A 22,156-nucleotide genomic window follows, 5' to 3' on the forward strand; every position below is an offset into this window, starting at 1 on the left:
CCTGGCGTGTCTTCCTCCTGGCTGGGACTGACTTGATACTTTTATGTATTTGCTACTATTGCTATACTACCTGCTTTTTCTTCATTGATTTCTAACTCTGTTACATCTTACGTTTACCATATGTGTTTTGTATACGTAGTGTTCTTGCTCATGGTTCGCTCTGTTCGAGCCAAACCAACTTTTGCTCGGTCCTGGGTTGTGTTCCTTTTGTGAGGAGGACCTGCAGATTTCTACCTTTAGCCATCTATTTCCATCCTGTGGCTGCACCAGCAAGACCTCTGCGGTTACCGTGTGGTTATGCTCTTGGGGTCCCATGTTAAAGTAGCTTGGTTTTCCTTCAAGCATATACATCCTCTGTCACTCTGTAGGAATAATGATTCATTTGAAGATACAGATAGACATATAAATATACAGGTATTATGCTTTCGTAGCTACTTGCTATCAACTCAGTAGAGCAGTATCACTGATGTGTTATCAGATTTGCTTTACAGAAGTCTCTAGAGATAGACTTTAAGTAAAATATAGCAGCATAAAAGCCACTAACTATTTTTTTCCCTCTAAGCCTGACTATTAGTACTGTTTTCTTTTGGAAATGAAAATTCAGTGATGCGTAAAGGAGTGATTGATGTATGTATGTTTTTTATAGAATATAGTAGAAGGAGAAATAGTTTCATATCAGTTAAACAAGATTAATATGTAAAAACAGAGGTGACACTGCTTGTCTAATCGTTATGAAGAAAAAACCCTTAAATGTAATGACAAAGGGTTCAGTAATGCTGTGCGAGTTTTTGACAGTGTGCCATTCAAGGCAGTGTACAGCAGTGCTTTCTTCTACATGATATAGTCACATAAATTGGCTTTCCGAAAGACACGCAGACACCTGTCACCAACAATTTGAATCATTTACTATTCATGTAATTTTCTATAGTATTTTTGGCTTTGTTTAATAGTTCTAAAATAGCCCTTTTGCATAGAGAGTTCTCTCTTAGTTTCAGAACCAGCGTAATTATAAAAGCGTTTTGGTTTCTAAAAATATGCCCCTCATTAAAAAAAATAAAGGCAAACCATGGAAACCCTCCTCCTGCAAACAAAGGCAGGCAAAACAGAGCTTAGCTTTCATTAAAAGTAGGGATCTCTCTATCAAATCACTGATGACCTGAGACATAACAGCCTCCTGAGGGAAGCCTCGTGGTTTCAGTCTGGTTTCCAGGGCACGGTGGAAACCAGCAGCCAAGTTATTTCCATGTTGCAGCCAATAATGAGAACCAAGAGGACCTCGTGCACATGCACCATAACCGCTCTGCTTGGGTAGAGGTCTTAACAACAGAAGAGTCAGTGAAGCTAAATACAAATCAGGGGTATAAGTAAAAAAAGCAGAGGTCAAATATTGTACTGCACTTGCCAGTGGGAACTTGCAGGAAAGTGAGCTGATACGATCTTGTTTGCTTGTTCATGCTTCAGTGTAATCTGTGAAATATTTATTTAAAAGAACAAACTTTGATGTTCAGAACTTATTTAGTGGTCACTTAAAAGAAGGATTACCAAGTTTCATAAATAAAGTACAAACGTGAGTAGGTTCTAATAAAGGATAAAAGGATACAGCTCTTTTATTCTGCTTATAATTGAATCTTCTTTGCTATAAAGACTGATTTTTTTGTACGTAAAACTTGGGGAAATGTTTCATTACTCTAGCCAAAGTTGGATAATGGTTACTGTGAAAAGCCATATGGTTTTGATTAGAATTTCCATATGCCATTTACTGAGACAAACTATCCAGTCTTAAGGGGCTTTGGATCATTTCAGATAGTTTAAGCTTTTATTAAACCACATTTGAGGTTTTGGAAGGAGGTTGTTCAGTGCAATACCCTACCCAAACTGCAAAGCTAGTAGGGCTGGCAGCTGCTGCTGGCACCTTCTGGGCTTTTGAGCATTTTTTGAGGAAAAAGCATCTGTATGAAACTGGCATCACTTAACAGTACCTACACAAGTTCTATCATTAAACATTAAGGCAGAGTTTTAACGGAGGCTGCAGGAAAATCTATTAATGCAAGAAAAGACATTCAAGTTCATATTAAGGAGTGGGTGTTAGTGTGCATGTGCTAACAGCATATTGCACTCCAGTGCATTTCAGCACCAGATGTCAAGGTTTTGTGCAAATATTAGCTAATTAAGCATCTTTTGAGAGAGATGGTTTAAGTGCTCTTCCTTGGAGATGTGCAAACTTTGTCACAGGGAACTTCAGTGACTTTTCCGAAGTCATGTAGTCTCTAGTACAGTGGTGTTAGTAGTACAAATGAATGTATTTTTCACAGGTTATATACATGCAGCTTTATACTCATATGGATCTGATAATTTTGATTTAGAATTGATACTGTGGAGGTGAAGACGTTTAAGTGGCATCCTTATTCATTAAATAAGGGCTAAATAACGGTTAATCATGATGACCTGCCTGCATTCTTGTTAAAACTTCCTGTCATACACCTCTTTGCCCTGAAAACATTACTAATTGTGTCCTCATGTGATGCTGGAGTTACTGGAGCTTGTACAATATGTTTCTGTTTTCAGTGGAGTCATTGATTTAGTGTTGTATGCTCCCAATAGGCTTTGGCAGGACCTCCAGAATGGGAAAGTGTTAATATTTTCTTCCTCAATGGCTTCTCTTAATCAGTTTTTACAAACCCTTTCTAAGTAGAGAATGTCCAAGTTAAATAGGACAAAACTTATTGTACACGTGTATTATTTTCCCAACAGCCTTACAAATATCTGATCTCGATTGCTTGAAATCACACATAAAAGCTTCATCTACAAGTTATTGGTGCCAGTGACCTAGGATTTCACATGCAGATGTATGATGCTTTGACTAGCTAGGTTAAATTTACATCCTTCTTGTGTGTGCTATGCTGTGTTGTTTCCTTTTTGATTAACATTATCTTTTCATGGTCATGTACTGCCCAGTGCCACAAACCCCTGAGTTGTTGAACAGATATACTTTCACCAAAAGCCAGGCCGGGATCCTGACTCTGACAAGCAGTCCTCAGTTATGGTCATGTTTGGTTTATTTGAGGTATAAATATTTTTATTGAAATCAAAGCTCCTTTCTTTTTTGATCTGTGTAATGATAGATCATTGTAATTAAAGCAATTCACAACCTAAAAACTTTAATTAAGTCACAAAGATGCCTGCATGCTAAAACTTGACGTATTTATCACTTTCAGGCATTGTTTTGCTGTCTTGTTCTCTGCCTTCTATTTACCAGTGCTCGTTACATTTCACTATAATGACCAGGTCTTTTATTTCTGTTATGAGGTATTTAGTACACCATAGGGTGCTTTAATTATTAATTATTATGTGATTATTTTCAGATTTGATATACACTATATTGCCAGGTCCCAAGGAGCAAACCTCTGGGGCTTTCAGGCCTGTTAATAGGCATCAGGCCCCCATGCGTTCACACTGTCTTCCAGACCCCTTCCTCCTTACCAGTATTTAATGCATCTGAAGGCCAGGTAGGTGCAGTACCCCCTGTCACTAGCCATATTTGCAACCAGTTTATCGCTAACTGAACCTGGCTGCTTCAGTGTGATTCAAGCCTAGTTAGTGTTTGTACGTGTTCTAGAATGGCGGTCTTGATCTCCAACCATGAAGGATACTGAACCTACTGCTCTCTGTGGTAGTTTATTCCAGCAGCTGATCATCATTATTCATAGTAAGTAGAATTTCTCATCTCCATTTCCATGACTTCAGCTTTATACCACTGGTTTTGCTATATTGTCCTCTGGATTAACAAACACTTCAAAGGATGGCACTGTCTCCTTGTGACAGTGCTTCTGCATGTAAACCAGAGATTTCTCACCCTGTTTGAGAAGGAAGTGACCTGTTCAAGGCTGTCACTGCCTCGCTCACAAATCTGAAATGTAACAAGAAGGAGTAGGAAAAATACATCACAGTGAGAAAAACATGGGTAGAGGCCAGCCCTGTAGCAGCACATGGTGAATAACCATGCTGTGTCATGGGAATCCTCTGCTTGGGCACAGTGGCAGGTCCAGCAGCTGGATACCTGCACGCCTCACATTTCTGAGGTCATCTAGTTCTGGTCAGTTGTAATTTTCAGTGGAAAGAGATCTAGTATCAAGGAAAATGGGGAGATATGATAGTTCAGCTTCACACCTTCTTCCGAAACAGTAAGTATGCCAAGAAATAATTGAGCTTCCTGACTTAATAAGTTATTTGGCATTCTTGTGGGTTTGTTGGGTTTTTTTCTTACTGGAAAATAAGAACAAAAATTCTCATATATACTATGCCAAGTGCAAGGTCCTACACCTGGGTCGGAGCAATCCCAGGCACAGCTACAGGTTGGGCAGAGAAGAGATTCAGAGCAGCCCTATGGAGAAGGACTTGGGGGTGTTGGTCAATAGGAAAATGAGCATGAGTGTGTGCTCACAGCCCAGAAAGTCAACCATATCCTGGGCTGCATCAAAAGGACCGTGACCAGCAGGTCGAAGGAGGTGATCCTGCCCCTCTACTCTGCTCTTGTGAGACCTCACTTGGAGTATTGTGTGCAGTTCTGGTGTCCTCAACATAAAAATGACATGGAACTGTTGGAACAAGTCCAGAGGAGGCCACGAGGATGATCAGGGGACTGGAGCACCTCCCATATGAGGACAGGCTGAGAAAGTGGGGGCTGCTCAGCCTGGAGAAGAGAAGGCTGCATGGAGACCTCATAGCAGCCTTCCAGTATCTGAAGGGGAGCTATAGGGGTGCTGGAGAGGGTCTATTAGTTAGTGACTGTAGTGAGTAGGACAAGGGTTAACAGGTTAAAACTTAAACAGCGGAAGTTTAGATTGGTTATAAGGAAGAAGTTCTTTACTGTGAAGGTGATGAGGCACTGGAATGGGTTGCCCAGGGAGGTTGTGAATGCTCCATCACTGGTGGTGTTCAAGGCCAGGTTGTATAGAGCCTTGGGTGACATGATATAGTGTGAGGTGTCCCTGCCCATGGCAGGGGGTTGGAACTGGATGATCTTAAGGTCCTTTCCAGCCCTAACTATTCTATGATTCATGTGTAACCAAGAGTCTTTAGGCATGGGAGCAAAGCAGTGTGAATCTTAATGTTCTAATCAGAGGAGAGATGCAGCCGAACCATTTCTGCTGTATTTCAGAATCATTCTGCAGTGTTGAAGGTTATTTTTTTCTTCTTCTTTTGCTGTCCTATTGATTTTTTTAATGTCAAACGAATAATTTCTTAGGTACTCTCTGGAGAAGGTAGAGAGGCACTAGAAAGCTGTGTTTCCCTGGGAGGAAGATAATAAACATGTGGAAAGAAATGTTAGAGTGCTGCTTCTGTGTTAAAGCATCCTGTGGGGTGATTTTCAGCAAGTGTGTTATAACTTCTGCTCAGCAAGTGGTTTCACTTCTATGTATGGGGAATTCAGCGGTAGGAGATTTCAGTGCAATATTCTGCACCCATTAAAGCAGAATTCTGTAGGAAAGGGTTTTGTCCATTTTGCACAGCATGTGAAAGCAGAGGGGAACCCGTAGAACCCACACATCACTAATCTGTATGTTTGTAACCGTTCAGCAACACTAATATTGTCCCTAATTTCTTGGGCAATTGCAAGGTGCTGTTTAAATGAAGTTTCTTGCTAATACAATCTTAATGATACTGTTAATTCAAGTTAGTATTCAGGTGTTGCAAAAATAAAGCTAAAGTGTGGATTTCAGAATGCGTGAGCGTAATCAGCCCAATCAGTTTGAGATATTCACCTTTCTTATAATTATCTTAATCTCCTTATTTTACTTGGAGCCAGATTTTAAGTACATGCATGAGGCTTTTCAGAACTGACAGCTGACTTCCAAAGCTTGATAGTTTGCATTACAAGTGACAGTGATGAATGTTCTGCTTTGTTTGCTGCCTCCAATTGGTTTTGACCATTCCTTCATCATTTCCTACTTGTTCACCTGAGCAGACACTTCTTTCCTTTTCTTGTCATAAATATATAGCTGTTTTGTCAACAAATAATGTTATTTCTTCCTTCAAAAAATAACCAAAACTAAACAGAGGACTAGATTTGTGTTTATAGTATTGAGTTATGCGCTTCCTCTCCATACTATTGTAATCAAGACTTACTGGCTCACCAAGCAGGTGGCTGTTTCTTACTATTAGTAATGAAAGCCCTTTCCCGTTCTCTCCCCTGCAATTAACAGAATTCCCCAGAGCACTGTGTAAGTAAGCTTAAACACACAGGCTCAAAGTTCAAGCAGTTTTTCTTTGATCTGTTCCATGGCAGACCTGTGTCTCATTTTTTTAGGATTCAGGCCTGAAAAGTGGATTCTTTATAATCTCTAAAATGTTTTATGTATGTATCTGCATATGGCATAATTTACTAGTTTTGTCAACTAAAGGATGAAGTGGATGAAATATAAATATCTAAACCTATATATGAAGAATCTTCCATTGGATATTATTTTATACGTACCAATACTTGGGCAGTTTTCTTTGCGTGCATATATATGTATATACATGTCTAGAAAACATCTGCTTTGTTCATTGAGACTTGTTTTACTTTTATTTTTGTAAAAAAACATTTCCTAATACCATATTTATTCCTTCAAGCATCATTTTGATTTCACGCTATTATTCTTTGTGCAACTGTTCTCAGTAAGGATGGAATCCAGTCTTGTGCCTGTGTGCATTCAAAAGATATTCAAGTGTATGGGACTGACAGGTGGCCAGAGGAATGTAATAGTGGTTCCTGAAAAATACATTCCACCATTTTTATGGAGCTTAGGACAGAAAAATTATATCTCTGTTTTCACTGATAATGGGTTTTCTTATGTTTTCCTTCTGTGTTTTTATCTAGGCCAAAGCATACGGAAGGACAGAGAAAATTACCCTGCTCAAAGTTGCAAACCCAGACTATGACTTGAGGCAGGGAAACTCCACGCTTTATTATCTCCTTGTACCTACACAGAGTCTGAACAAACGGCTCACAATAGTCAACCTTCTGTTAAATTACTAGCCAGGTTAAATTTGGACTGCTTTTAATCACAACTGTAACTTTGAACCTCCTGTGTGAACCCATTTTGCCCAAAGGGTTTGATAATGCATCATCCTTAGCATCCAGTGCAGACAGCATCACTTCACAGGGTCAGAAGTCAATGTCTGTCCACGGGTTGGGCAGAAGATGGGTAGGAGTGAGGCAGGTTTGGACTAGTTTTGTCTTCACAAATAATGCACTGTGGTGCAGCAGGTTGTTTCAGTCCCCACAACATTTATCCACTAAAATGCAAATGAAAAAGCTGAAATAAGATCCTGGGAATGATGTAGCAGGTAGCATAAGGGTATGGAAGAACAGTGCTGGAAATCTCACAGTGATACTAGCACTGTAACAAATTGTTACCACTACTTCCACTGTCATTCCCTTTTTGCTTGGATTTTGTCCTGAATTTGGCTTTAGCAGGAAAAGTCCATGAAAAAGATTTCTAAAATAAAGCAGTTACTTCTGATTTTCTAATTTTAACTTTTTTTTTTAAGTATGCATGCCTGTGTTTTCAGAAAACATTTTCAAGAGAGGATAAAAATCAAGGCTTTTCATCCTTGTAACCTTATAATGATGTCCCTACTCTTCCTGCTGTTAAATATTTATCACCTGTGTGTTTTCCCTGGTTCCCAATTGCACTGACAACAGGTTTGTAATCACTAAACCATGGCTCAGCTGCACTGAAAGCATAAAAAAAAAGTAAAGAAAATTGAAATACAAGGGGCTGTTAAAGATAAAAGGCTACCAAAGTGATTCGGTGTATTAGGGCTCCTGAGCAGCAACCACTGGTGATCAATGCCGGGTGCCACTGCTCAGTTCACAGTCACCTCATCACTTAATAGCAAGTTCTTTAAATTCGGTGTGCAAGGAGAGAAAAGAAGGAGTTACATTTTTGGAGTGCACGGCCTCTGAAGGCGAGGAAAAAGAGAAAGGTGTAAGGAGGACTTTAATTAAAACACTGTGTGGCTAACATAGAGCTGTTACAAGAGACTTCCTTATGGGAAAGGAAGGGTTTCTACACATGGGTTGCAAGGGCATCACTAACAAGTCTCCTAAAGGGAAACAGACTGGGTTATAACATAATTGTTTAAGGCAGCAATTCTTCATAGATTCGTAAAACAAAACTCTTACTAGTGTTACAGGTTGCTGGAGTTTTCTCTAGATGTGTCTTCTGCCCTAGGTAAATCAGCACTTTTTTCCGCTTACCAGCTGTGCAGCCTGTAGGCACATTTACTCATCCTGTTTCTGCTTCTGGTGCATATCACCTTCCCACTGCCCTGCATTCCACCCAGGTCCCACTAACCACCCCCCAAACTGATGTTCACCTTGTTTCTATGTCGTGCAGCAAACTCTAACTAACCCTCTGTACTTCTCATGAGAAGAAACATTAAACTCCCTCTAACTAAGTTTTTTCTCTCTTCACAGATCTTGAGAACTTCAAAACCAGAACAAGAAGCACTGTCTCTGTTCGCCAGGGCCAGGGTATGGTGCTGCTGTGCGGGCCACCACCGCATTCTGGAGGTAAAGTGGGTTCCTTCTCTTGTTTCCAGCACTTTAAGCAAGGTTTTCATTCTCAGGATACATTCTGGGAAGTTTAAAAGGGCAAACCTTAAAAAAAGAAGGCTATGGCAGTGCCAGCCTAACTGAATGGATCATGCTGAACCCATGCAATGGGTTGTATTGACTAAATGCACTGGGAGATCTCCAGTTGGTGTAGATACAGAGAAATAGACAAATTTTACAGCATTATGGGTATGTACTTAGGAGATGAACTGATTGAAACAGAATATAAAGCAGTGTGTGCATATGCAGAAGATAAGGCCAAGATCTCGTGCAATTTTCAGAAGCTTTTCTGTATGTGGCCTGGGTGTGTCTTCTGCAAAAAGGTTGAAGATTTCTGACAGAGCCACTCTTATGCATCATCTTTTCATTATAATTTGTGTTTTTTTTTTTCAAACACTCATTGTCACTCTTTTTGACTTCTGGGTACTTGGGATCCATTAGCAGTTGTCCAGGTCTCATATGATTTATTTCTGGAATGGCAATACATATTCTTCCTACTTTTTTTTTTATGGCAGCAATATATTTAAATCCATTATTATTACAGAAACAGGTACTAACTGTAACTCAGAGCTCATTGAGTGTCCAGAAATACAGACTGTGGAGAAAAGGACATAACCTGTCTTGACAGTTACTGGCATCTCTCCCTCTGAAAGAGATAGATTTCTGACTTGGGTGGAGAAATAGAAAAGCTATAGTAGCAGACAGGCAAAATATAAATAATTAATGGCACTAAGGAAACTAGTGTTGTCTCAGTGGCAAAGGCAAAATTTGGTAGGGAACAAAGAGACTAAAAGTAGAATTTGCACATAGCCAGTTATAATAAGTAATAGAAAGAGACAGTGGGGTAGCCCTGTATGTTAGGGAGTGTTTTGACTGTCTAGAACTTAATGATGGTAACAACAGTGTTGAGTGTTTATGGGTCAAACAGGACACAAGTATTTGAGGAGCTTCTTTGCTTGCATCTGACCAGCTGGTAGATTTATTCAGCTGCGCCTCCTCTCACCTTTTAGTCTGGCAATTATAATGAGAAATTCTGTGTCTCAGCTGATTTCATTACATGAAAGTTGTTCTTGAACCTGTGACATCACAGAACTAGTTGTTACCACAGTATCTAACTTATATGAGAGTGGCTCATATAGAGTTAAACAATCCCTAAAATTATGTGCCTTCTGGTTTGGGTGGATGGAGCTTGCCCCTCAACCCCTGCAGGTGGATCTCATTGCCATATCTGATGAGGTAGCTGCCAAAGCTGGGTATTAAAAACCACTGAAGACTGCTTGTGGGTTAGCCACGAATTCATTTGCAGTCTGCAGCGCTGTGGGTGAAGCATCATTTTTAGCTTCATTTCCATAGTGAAGAAAGGTGAGGAGATTTGGAACAGAAATGCTTCGTGATTCTTAAATCTGAATGCCTTGAATATGAGACTGAAGAGAGGCACGTGCCCTCATCTTATCCCAAACTGACTGTGCTGCACAAAGGTGCATAATATCAACGGGCCAAACTCAGGGAGGGCTGGGTACTGAGCTGCACTGCTCTGAAGAACTCAGGAGTTTTTGTGCCCTTTTCCAATTAGAGTTAACCTTGTCTGCACAGCCCACTCCTGCGGGCACCAGGGGCCATGCAGTGCTTCGTCCCATTTCTCCCCAGTCAAGTAGGCTACTGTCTCCTAAGAGGGACATAGGAACCGCACAGACAATGCAGAGACAAGGTGGAATTGTGCACATTTGTCTTAGTCTCCTTAGCAAAGCTTTGCTCTGTGGTTATGGAGAGTTTTCTGTTCTGCTGTAAGAAATCTTTGTCTGGAGATGTGGTGGCTGGTAGTGGTTCATGCAAGCAGGAAAAAGGAAACTGTGGTACATTTGTTCAGGGGAAAGCTTTGGTGTATGTATTGATGATCACAAAGCATTCCAGAAAAGTGCTGGTGTTATTTCCTGTTTGGGTTCAGTATGCAGGAAAGAGCATCTTACAGTGACCAGGAGGTAATTGCGTTTCTGTTCCCAGAAAGGCACAAAACTCAAGGATAATTATTTCCCTCAATGGATGAGGGATGACTTTCCTGTGTGTCCACTATCTATGACCCGCTCTTATTCCAGCTAGAAAATTATTTTAATTGTAGCCAGATCCACAATTATTTTAAATTGATACTAGTGCAATTTTGTAATTAAGCTGGGGGGGAGTTGTGCTGGTTGTTTTCTGGTTTGGATTGAAAGTGTTGAATGGAAAAGCAAAATAGATCCAGTTAATTCAGACTGGAACCCTCATTCTGCAGGAATTAATCTTCTCTGTGGCAGTATTTTCTTTTACTTTTCCTTTCTCCTATGCTTAGAAATAAGGGCAAGTTTCAAAAGCAACTGCAAAGTTAACGTTTTTCAGTTTTGCGCATCACGTTTCCGTTAGCAAACTGCATGTCTCCCAGTGTAATTGAAGCTATTTGGTCCCTAGCAGTCACTGCACAATTACCACAGCTATCTCCTGTTCCAGCTCTGGGCAGATGGAGGTTCATAAGAGAATATCAGATATCACTGGGAAGTAGCCGCACGTCAGGAAACCGCCGTGTTCATGGGCAGCTGCCATCCCCAAGGCCCAAGGCAGTGTTTGCAAAGCAAAGTTGTAGAGATCAGTTCCTTCCAATACCCCAGTATGCCACGGCTGGGATATTACATTGCAAGTATTTAATTTTGTAGTGTAACAGTAAAAAACATTCAGGTTAAAAGTGAAAATAATACATCTCATTGAAAGTATGAGGGACGTTAAGATAGAGAAAATGCAATTATTTTGGAATTTCATTAGGACAAGAAAGTGAATTTCATCATCCTTGCAAAAAGTGCCTGGTCACATTATTGACCAATGCTGAGGTATAGGACTGTCGAGGCTGGGGGGGAGGATAATTTATTATTACTGTTATTTTTATTGTTATTATTATCATCATCATCATCGTTGTTGTTGTGATTGTTTAGTTTCTGATGTGCATTGAAAATGAAATATTTAAAAAATAATAATTTTTAAAAAGAAAAACTCTTTTATCTGAGAATAGCTGTTGCTTTAATGATGAAAATATTCACTAGACTTGTAGAAGCCTAGGGAAAAAAACATCCTGGCCAGTTCCTGAGCACAGATCTTAGGACCTGGTGTCAGAGACAGAGGGTTGAGAAGTTTTGCTTGATAGGAAGGCTTCCCAGGTGTCTGAGGAGGGCTCAATGCCAGCATCTCCTCCATTTCCAGGTGACTCAAGTGGTAACTCTTAGACACCCCCTTAACTGAATAGATTTGATAAAAGAAAAATAGAAAATTAGAAGGGAATTATCTTCTCTCCACTGTTGTGTCATTGGTTGTGTTGATCTTGATAATTGTGGATTTTACTAAAAAAATGTCCATCTGCATCCAGACCTTTATCCTTTCAACTGTAGTTCACTCTAATACTTTGCTAGTTGGAAACATCCATATTTAAAGATCTGGCAGCTAAAAGTGAAATGATGTTGCCCTACATACATTAATTGTTGAAGGTTGCTTTTTTTAATCTTGTTTTTAATGATGCAAAATAAAGAGCTTCCTACTGTTCAAATGTTGCAAGAAATTAATCCTGAAAATGAAACCAAATGATTAACAAGTATTTTTAGCTTCATAAAATAGGCCTTGTACAGCTTGCACAGAACAGTTTGGGCATTGCCATGTATTATCCCAATTTTTAGTTTAATATGAGTTGGAAATTCAACATATGAATCTAGGCTTCCGCCCTGGTCCCCTGAGATGAAAATGAAATGTGTATTTCTTGCAGCATGGTTCCAGCAGGGAGTCGCTATTTTGTCAGGTCAGTGCGCTCTGGTGTTACATTTTGTTAAGCAGCATAATGATGTGATTGCCTCCTATGATGAAATGCATGCTGAGTCCTGGAAATTTGGAAAATAAATGTTCATCTGGAGCTTGAGAAGTTGCTGGACTGAAAATGAGAATAAATGCAAATCAAACATTTCCTTCAGTTGTGTTTTCTGCTCTTGGAGCAGTAGATGCCTGAGCCCCCGAAGCCTGTCCTGCTGTATTTATGGTGCCCTGTCTGCTAAGTTTTCTTTTCCCTTTTGTTTGCCTTCCCCATTTGTTCACTTACATGCACTAAATCAGCATAAGAACTAGTAGATACCTACCTGGGCTGTTAGCATAATTACCCTGCACATAAAGGGTTTTTCCTTGTTATTTCCTCTGCTTTTTTAGACAAAAGCCTAATAATGGCTGTGTGTGCACAATTCTGCCTGCGAAGCTCTATGGAAAAAACAATGTAAGAGTGAACATTGCTCTGGGAACATGTCAGTCAGGGGCCATGTAACAGCATGATGAGTGGCTGTAGATGTCAAAATGGACAAGAGACAACAATCAAAGGTCCTAAACATATTTACATAGCTAAAATTTGGCTTTAGTTTTGTTGCAGAACATGAGGGTCCCCATCACAGCTGCTGGCCCATACCACAACATTAACTAGGCAGTCCCCAGTATCTGAATCACATTAACAAGTTGGAAATGGAGAGAGCATCAAAAAGTATTCATGACCTTTTTGATGAGACTAGTTGAGGTATCTCAGCATGTCTTAGTATGAGCTCTATAATTTGGATGCCATAAAATAATTCTCTATTGTTTTCCATTTTCAAAGCCGCACTAGATCAATACCATTTGCTGTCTTTCTCCAGTAGAGCTATAGGAGTAATCAATTTGGGGAAGGCATTGCTAGCCAAAATGGGGAGAAAAAAGGGGGGAAAAAAAAAGCAAGAACAGCAAAAAAAAAACCCAACCCTAACCTTCATTTTGTTTGAAGTGTTTCGTTCTGTTGTATTTTGAAGCCTTCTTACTGCATTTAGATATATTTAGAAATCATGGAGCATTTCAAAACATAAAACAGTAAAGCTGTTGGTGAAATGCTTTCCTTTCAAGAAGTGCTTTGTAGGAGCAAACAGAGTAGCTTTACTTGTTTGCTTTTTTTTCCAGTATTGTTAATCAAAATTGGCAAGATACATTTAGTTGTTAAGCTTAATTTAAACAAACAAAAAAGCCCACAAAACCAAAGCACGCACTCGCTTGTGTTTCTCAGGGCCCTGAATATAAGTTGTGCTCCATAGGGAATATGCTTGGGAAGTATTTGGAGGTCACTGTCTTTTAACTTTATCTCAAAGTTTTAAAACCAAAATATTTCCTTGTGCCAAATAGTTCTTTTAATTGAAGTTTGTGGGAACTGAGTGATTTAGCAGCCACTTTTACTAGATTTATTTGATAGTCAGGGCAAGGTTAGTTAATATTTTAACAACTACAGTCTTCAAATACCTTCTAACATCCCCATCATTTTGTTGTGAGTCTAGAGTTTAAAAAACCCAGAATCCTAGAAAGGTGTACATGTTTCACTTGACAGCCTAGTAGCACACCCATAAGCATGTGAACAAAGAAGTGTGTAAATACTTCCCCTCCCTTCTTTGGGAAGATAAATGAACTTGTCGTTTAGGATTTCCTTTATTGCCCCCTCCCTGATTTTCCCTTGGTTCATCTTTAGAAAGAGCTATATACACAGTGTTCTCATGACATTTGCCTTCTTGCCCTTGTGGGAAAACCTTATAGAGTTAGAGATTTCCAATTGCTGTGAGAAATGAATGTACACAGAGAGCTGGTGAAAGTGATCTCTCAATTGATTATTTAAATTTTGTGTTCCCTAGAGGTTAGAGGTATGTCTTATTCTGAGATATCTCTGCCCATAGCCCATACCACCCCTACTACACCTGTAACATGTTTATTTTCACACCTCGTAATTTATCTCAGTAATCTGTGCAAGGGATAAATTAGCAGATAGCTTTTGTACATGGCAAAGTGCTTAGATATACGGATGGAAACCTGCTGATGTTTCTATAGTACATGACTTCCCACTTGTATAGGGCCTGTAATAAAGTTCCTGATGTCCCAGTAACTGAACCTTCCCAACATAATTTCTAGTCCTGACCCTCAATTCCCCATGTTCCTCTGCTCCTTGCTGTGGAGTTGGACAACCTTCCTGAGCATCTGGGGACTGTCTCTGTGACTGAACAAAGAGAACAGTTAAAGAAAAATAAGCTTTCTGTCCCTCTGCAGAGCCCATGTTCTCAATGCACTTGTAAAATTCCATCTTCCCAAAGAGGAGGAGATTCATTAAATCTCAGTTGTTCAAATAACTCTTTCCCATCTGATGCCATTACTCCTATTGGAAACCTAGCCATGGAGTCTGTGTCTGTGAGCTGAAATGTTGACAGAGAATTATTCTCACATCTTTTCACATAATGGATGTGTTCAGGTTTTCTCATTCTATCCTGCCTTTTTTTTTTCCCCAGTAGCTAGGAGAACTTTTAGTTCTGTTGCACAGCTTAATCAAGTAGAACTAACTAAATTTTAGCATTTGACAGAAGAGATGGCAATTCTGATTTCATCTCAATCTCAGCCTTTCATGCTGTATGGTAGGTAGTGAAGTGTAGACACCAGACATGTTTTCAGAAAGCACTTTACTGATTACAGTGGTGCTGAGACCACTTCTGTGCTCTGCAGAAAAATGATTAGTGTGTGCTTGCTCATCTGGTCAGGTTTTCACTCTTTTTTAACAAAAAAAAAGCAGTGATTGGCGCTTTGTGGACTGGAAACATTGAAAACATTTTGGCTGTAACTATGGCTGATGGCCTCTGTTATGTGATGAAGGGTTTAATAGGTTTGTCTTGTAAATAGTCTATTGCACAAATCACATCTTGTATTCTCTTGTGCTCATGCAGCCCCCCCCCCCCCCCCACATAGTGTAAGGAGGAAGGGGAGGAAAACTGGAAAAACTAATCAGAACAGTGTAGAGGGGAAAAGGCAATTATCAGGTAATTTCATACCATCAAGAGGATCGGGGGGGGGGGGGGGGGTTCAACCCCCTGAGCAGCACTGCTCAGCAGGGAGTGTTTTGGAACAGAGTTTTCTCTGTTGTAGTTGTTTCTCTGTCAAGTATTTGTGCCTATTTACTCCTCATTCTGTACTGCAACCTTACAGTTGTTTCTTCTTTGGAAACTGCCACACTACCTTTTCATTTGACACTTACGAAGAATTTATACGTTATTAATAAATGTTTACAGTTGTCATTTTAACAATGGGAACAAATGTTTGTAATATTCTCCATTAATCAAAGTTTGTGTTAAAACTTTGGAAAACAGTCAGTTTTGAAAGAGGTAATGGAAGGGGAAGAAATTTCACTAGAAACAGCTCATAGCCAGAGAGGCCAAGGACATTGCCACCTTACATCTACTTAAAAGCAGGGGATTATTTCATTCTGCCCAGGCAGCATCAGCCTATTCTGCCTACACTGCAACATTTATGCTGCTGAGTGAATGCATCTAACATTTCTGCTGGATGGCCAATTCAGAATGGCTTTAGGCAAAAGCCTTGAAACACATGTTCCCTTATGTGTTAAATCAGCTTCTTGGTACCAGATCTTGTTCTTGTGGCACATCCCCATTAATATGAAATCTTCAGAGGAATGGAAAGTTGAATCCTACAAATTCTGTTAATTTTCTGTATTTGTTAGGGTGACAGCGCTCCTCCAGCCACATTTCTTCCATAGCAGATAACCTGGAACATCTGGTGTCCCCACTCCTTAATATTCAACCTTAATTTTCCTGCATTTCCTTCCAGTGTGGTTTGCCCAAGAGCTTTCTAAACATGTACCTCTTGCACAACCCTTATACCCAGAACTGGGCATTTGCTTCTTGCTAAGCAGATTTGCCAGAGTACCACCCACCCCTCCCTTTTTACCAAGACATAAATACTTTCTCCTCCTTCTCTCCTATCTTAATGTCTTTATAAACCTTTGCTGCTTGGTCAGATTGGGTTCCAATTAATGAGAAGCTGATTTATTGAGGAGTATCTCACAGATGGGCAGGCAACATGATTTTGAAAGTTCCATTTCTCTAGGAAACCAAGCAAAAAATCTCCTAAGCCGATTGCAGGTTGGTTCAACTATTTGTCAAAATACTGCAAGGTCATTGAGCAGCCTTTCATGGATCACTCCAAAGGCTGGAGTGAAAATACGAGCAGGTAAACTGTCCCTTGGGGCTGGGAAAGAGAAAGAAGAAAGAGTAGGTGAAATATTTTGCATTAGCAGTAGTCAGTGATGTTTGCAACATATTTGAATGTGGCAATGGCAGTGGGGTTGCTGTTGGCAGTCATGGTACCTACAGCAACAGCAGGAGTTGCAGACCTCTCTGGTTTGCAGGTCAGGAGTTCAACTGTGTTGTGCATGAAGGGTTCTCCTTTCAGGATGCAGGGAATGGTAGAGTGAAGGCTTTGATGTCTAAGCAAACAGGAAAATGCCACAGTAGGTTGATGTTCCCCATGAGCAGGGGCTCAGCAGCCTACAGATCTTTCCTGGAGTAGGAAAAATGAAATTCAATCAGAATTAGTCTAGGTACTGTTCACTGGAGGAGGGTGCAGCATGAGGACAGAAAACAGTGTAGCATGAAAAATATCTCAATCTGTTACAGATTTTTTTCTCCTAATAGTGACTACCACTCATACATCCCCATGCAGTCATCAAATTCCCATGTCCAAAGAACTGTCAACATTTTCAAAGTGGTTTCCAGATCATAAGCTCTCAAACTCAGTGAGCCTCTGAGTGACTTATCTCAGGCCAAAACCCAGAAAACAACTTCCCCAAACCTGCCAATTCCTAGCGCCTTGCATCATAACTGCAAGGCGAGGTTCCTGCTCGTGAGAAGTTTAGTGATGCTCCTGAAAGCTGCAGCCAGATCTAAGCTGCCTGGAAGCTTAAATCATCTTCTCAACCACCCAAAATTCACTTGAGGTATCTTCTTCCCATAGCAACATTACAAAGAGCAGGCTACATGGGGCTTCCTCACTGGCTCTGGGAAAGCATAATTCTTCTGCATCTGGTATTGAAGATTGTTACAGTTCAGCAAAAAATGGGTTTCATGAAACATAAAATCAGGCATATGAAACTCTTATTTAAGTAAGAAGTGATTGAGAGTTGTAACTTCCCCTTGAAGTACATCTCCCATCATTTATTTTTTATACTATGCCACAGTCACTGTTTAAATTATTAAAAGCAAGAAGTAAAAAGCTTATCAGGAGATAGAAATGGATTAGATTAAAATTAATCTAGCATAATCCTTTCTCTAAAACTGCTGATTCAGTTTGTGCTCAAGTTTATCAGTGTATTTGAGGATAAGGGATAAGGATAATTTCTTCCCTAATTTGGGAATGCTTCAGCTTGATATTTCTGACAGGACAGAGAACATGCAGTGCTGTTTTAATTGCAAAATCTATGAAATTGTAAATCTTTCCAATAAAGCAAATGCCAAACTCATCTTAGATTTACACTAATTTAAGCACCTAAGTTGGTATAGGTGATCTGCCTCATTTCAAACAGGGATCAGTTTTGTGAACAGAAGTTGCAAAATAGGGTTGCAGTCAAGAACAGACTTTGGGATGGGCACTGAGACCCAAATTTTCAGCTGGCATGTGTCATTTATCACCTTCAGTGTCAACACTGCTGCAAGATCCCTACCAGCCACCTACATGTTCGTGTCTCAAGTAGGCTGTCATGGACAGACAGTGAGGTAGGATGTCTGAGGTTTGTAACGCTTGCTGCCCTTCCAGAGAACTAGAGGAGGAGGCTCAGCTCTCCAGTTAAGACCTTGGAAATACCGAAATAATAAGGAACATGACACTAATGGATTTTTTTTTTATTTATCAGTGACAGCTTGTGACATCTTTAAAAAGAAATCATCTGCGAGCTAGTCATGTGGTTTATTCCCCTGTTCAGTTGCAGTCACTACTAAATGAAGATTGAAATGGTATTGAAAGGAGGTAGAGCTGGCAGGGGCTGGCTAAAGATGAGTGAAATCTGCTGTCTGACAGAATTCAGTCAATAGGCATTTATCAAAAGTTGTAACATATGTGATCTCTTTATAAAATAAATTAGAGATCTGAGTCTAGCTCCCAGGCTTCACTAAGCATGCTGCAACCACCCTTACCCTCCAAACCCAGTCTTAGCCAGTGTCTACAGCCAAAGCTCTCAGAAACATGGAGTCATAGAATCATAGAATAGTTAGGGTTGGAAAGAACATTAAGATCATCCAGTTCCAACCCCCCCTGCCATGGGCAGGGACACCTCACACTAAACTAAACAAAGCATCCAGGGCTGCTGATCCTTCAAGTTCCTGTGAGATGGGCATAGCAGAAAGTGGGTTACTAACACAATCACAGCAATGATGTATCTCAACTTTCACAATCAAGTACGGGTTTCCAGATCCCTGAATGCGTATACTGCTTCATTTAAGTCAATAGTCCTGCTTGTGTGAGCACTCCTTTCTGTAAGGGTGATACTTTGTTGTTGGAAAACAAAAGGTGATATTGCTTTTGGCATTTTCTGTTCCCTGATACATATAGAATGTCTAAATGTGCCACAGTGATGTTGTTTTCAGCTGATAGATATCAAAACTATCAAATATGTGAAGAGAATGTTTTTTTCCTGTATACTAGAAGAATGTGCCACAGCATCATGTAGCAGTGCCTGTCTGTGTATATATCTCCTCTAAAGGACATACCACCTGCACTGCTTGCCCAGATATTTCAACCTTGGAGTTGATAGTCATATTAATTCACTGCAGTAAGAAAATTCTCTGCAACCAACTTTCTTTTTTTTTAAAGGTTTGATCTAATCTCTTATAGCTACAGTAAGAGGCTGATCAAAGGTAGTGAAAGCTGGTATTAAAGGATTAGTTAGGTCACATTGAAATATGTGTTAAAACAAGCCCAGGGACCTTTAGGTTTACTGAAGTAAGTGCCCAAAAAAAAAGATTTTTAAGCTAACTCTCTCTGACTTTAAGCAGAAAACAAACTGATGGCTTAAATCTGTGAGTCATTCCTTAAGGTGATGTGTGTAGCACTTTATGGAGGACAAGTCTGGAAAATACAAGAGATGATTGAACCTCACACAGCAGGAATACAATGCAGGATTAAAAAACAGTGTAAGCATCATTTATGCATGTGCCCAGCTTACAGCTTATCTATTCTCATTTGATATTTGCCTCTAAGTAATGAGCGGCTTCAGTCCAGCCCCCTTTACCTTTTTTTTTTCTTGCCAATCTCTCCTCTCTCTCCTTTCCATTTGCTGCTGACAGTATCTGCCACAGAGGTACTTTATCTCCGGCTGTCAGGTGAAGATGTGTATTGCTTTGGAAGGATGTTGAGGCCACTCTGTGGACCATATCAAGCTATTAGTCTTTTTTTTGCCAGCATTTCCTCACTGAAATCAACTTACAAACAGAGCATCATACAGATCTATACATTTCTCAGTGGGAAAAGCTGTGAAATCATCTAGGCTTGGATCAGTGTCACAGGAGGCCAAGCATATGTCTTCTGGCTTCCAGAAAGATGATGTTGCATGATTAGCAGGGATAAAGGTTGTAGCAAATATACTGCTATTCACCACTTATGAGTCCTTTCTGCATTGCTGCTCTTTTTTAAGGTTGGTTTGCTGAAGTTACGTTGTAGTTACATTAATGGCACATTACATTGTATAATATTTTCCTGAAATCTTGATTTCACCACTAATCAACTGCCATGACAACCCATGAGTGCTCCTTTATGCAAGGTGTGGTAATGTTTCATTCCAGGATTTACCATCTGATAACTCCCAAGGAATTTTTCTTAGCAGAAATAAGATTTAATTTTGTAATTCCCTTCTTCAGTGGATCATTGTCTCCCAACTTTTCCAGTTATCTGGATCATCATCGTTCGTTGGTGCAGTTTGAGGTTGCATCTCTGTTGAGAAGGAGCACGGCTGAGGGGACCATCCCTTCCCACAGAGCCATGTGGGTCAATGCTGGGATGAACCTAGCTCAAAAACTTTAAGTTTAAACTAGAGGTGCATGAAATAAGTGCCAATAAATCTAACCTTGGACAAGGTTTTACCAGTTTCAGTAAACACTGAATCCGGTTCCCCAAAGGTATCATAAGCTCTTATAACAAACACAGGATGGGTTGGTTTGTGGTTTTTCTTTTCAGGCAACAGCAGGCTAAGCTGTAAATTTCTACAAGACCTTTTATGAGATTTGTCAGATGAAAAAACATACAGTTTCTTCCAAAACCTCCCAGCCTGCATGCTAGATCAGTGGGGCTGCGGGAAGATGTCTGCTGCCCATCAGACATTTTTGAAATAGGTTTGTGTATTTGACTGTAGTAAATACAACAGCATGGAACTCCATCTCAGAACATTCTCCATTCAGTTGTAGATAAAAGCTTCTGTTGATTTTTGTCCCTGAGGGAACTTTAAGTTTAAATTTTGTCAAAACCCTCAGCGGTACAGTGCAGGAGTCAGTATTCCTGGTGCCACAGCAGCCAGCATAGCCAGCAATCAACTGAGGCTGGAAGCTGTTTCCAAGAGATAAGCCAGGTCAGCTGTGTACAGCCATCAGGTATTTAACTATTTTAGAGATACAGGAAAAATGGGGATGCAGCAGATAAAGGTGATTATTGATTAGACTTCAGGTAATGAAGGCCTCTCACCTTTATAATTACCCATATGTGAAGCTCTACATGCTGTGCAAGCATGGAGTTGAGTGGCTGGGAAACAACCACAGCCCTGCACTCAGTGCAAATTACTGTGAGGATGAGTCAGACACAGAATTTGGCTTAATTGTGTATTTTCCTCATTCTTACACACTTGTGACTTGCTAATGGACATGCCATGTACATGTGTATACAGCACTAACAAACACATGGACACAGTTATGTTCACAAAGGCAATTATCTCTCCCCAGTAGAAAGGGGCTGCTTGCTGTTAACCATTAGTGTGTGGTCAGGAGATGCTAGCACTGCAGCCCGTGGTACAGCCCTGTTTCCCCACTGGTGTGTGTTGTGCCCTGTTAGACCATATCAAAAGTTATACATTGTTATCACTGGGGGTTTGGAAGAAAAATATGGAAGAACTTCAGAGATGTAATAGTTATGCCTTGGGTTGGAGAGATGACCTCTGAGCCTGTTCATGGCCTTCGATGATATCATGTCTTTATGACTCCCATACCACTATATTACCACTGACAACAGTGACTTGTGGCTCTTTTACACTGTTCCAGGTCAAATTGTGCAAACCAGTTCACTAATATTAGCTAAAATAAAGGGCATGTACTTTTTTCTGTCACATCTGCCAAGGACAGCATATATTCTTTGTATGGAAATTACTGACTGGCAGACTACATCATAGCTGTATCATCAGGTTTAGCATAGATGAGGATTCACCCCAAAATGTGTTATTAACTTTAGATTAATCTTGTTCATTATTCATTATTCTTTTTATGAAAATCTGCACTGGAGGCACAGGAGCTGTGGTGTGATGGAGCTGGAGGCCCTATGTGATGGAGAGGGCAGAGCATGGAATTAAAGGGAGAATTACCAAGTGATTTTTGCATCCTGGTGGATTCCATTAAATTATTCTGCATGTATTTAAGAGGAGAAGATAATAGTTGATCCAGTGTGCTGTCAGGGCAACGAAATGGTCTGTAGGCA

The 22,156-nt window shown here is 40.1% G+C and overlaps 1 protein-coding gene across 1 annotated transcript in view; it reads left to right on the plus strand.

Annotated features, from left to right (window-relative positions):
* Positions 1-22,156, plus strand: part of CNTN4 (contactin 4) — a 163,133-nt gene that overhangs the window by 51,936 nt on the left and 89,041 nt on the right. Inside the window, exon 4 of the mRNA XM_031049239.2 lies at positions 8,465-8,560. Coding sequence (XP_030905099.1) covers positions 8,465-8,560 — 96 coding nt within the window. The remainder of the gene's footprint in view (positions 1-8,464; positions 8,561-22,156) is intronic.

Source organism: Melopsittacus undulatus, chromosome 9, assembly GCF_012275295.1.
Source record: "Melopsittacus undulatus isolate bMelUnd1 chromosome 9, bMelUnd1.mat.Z, whole genome shotgun sequence".
Taxonomy (NCBI): Eukaryota; Metazoa; Chordata; class Aves; order Psittaciformes; family Psittaculidae; genus Melopsittacus; species Melopsittacus undulatus.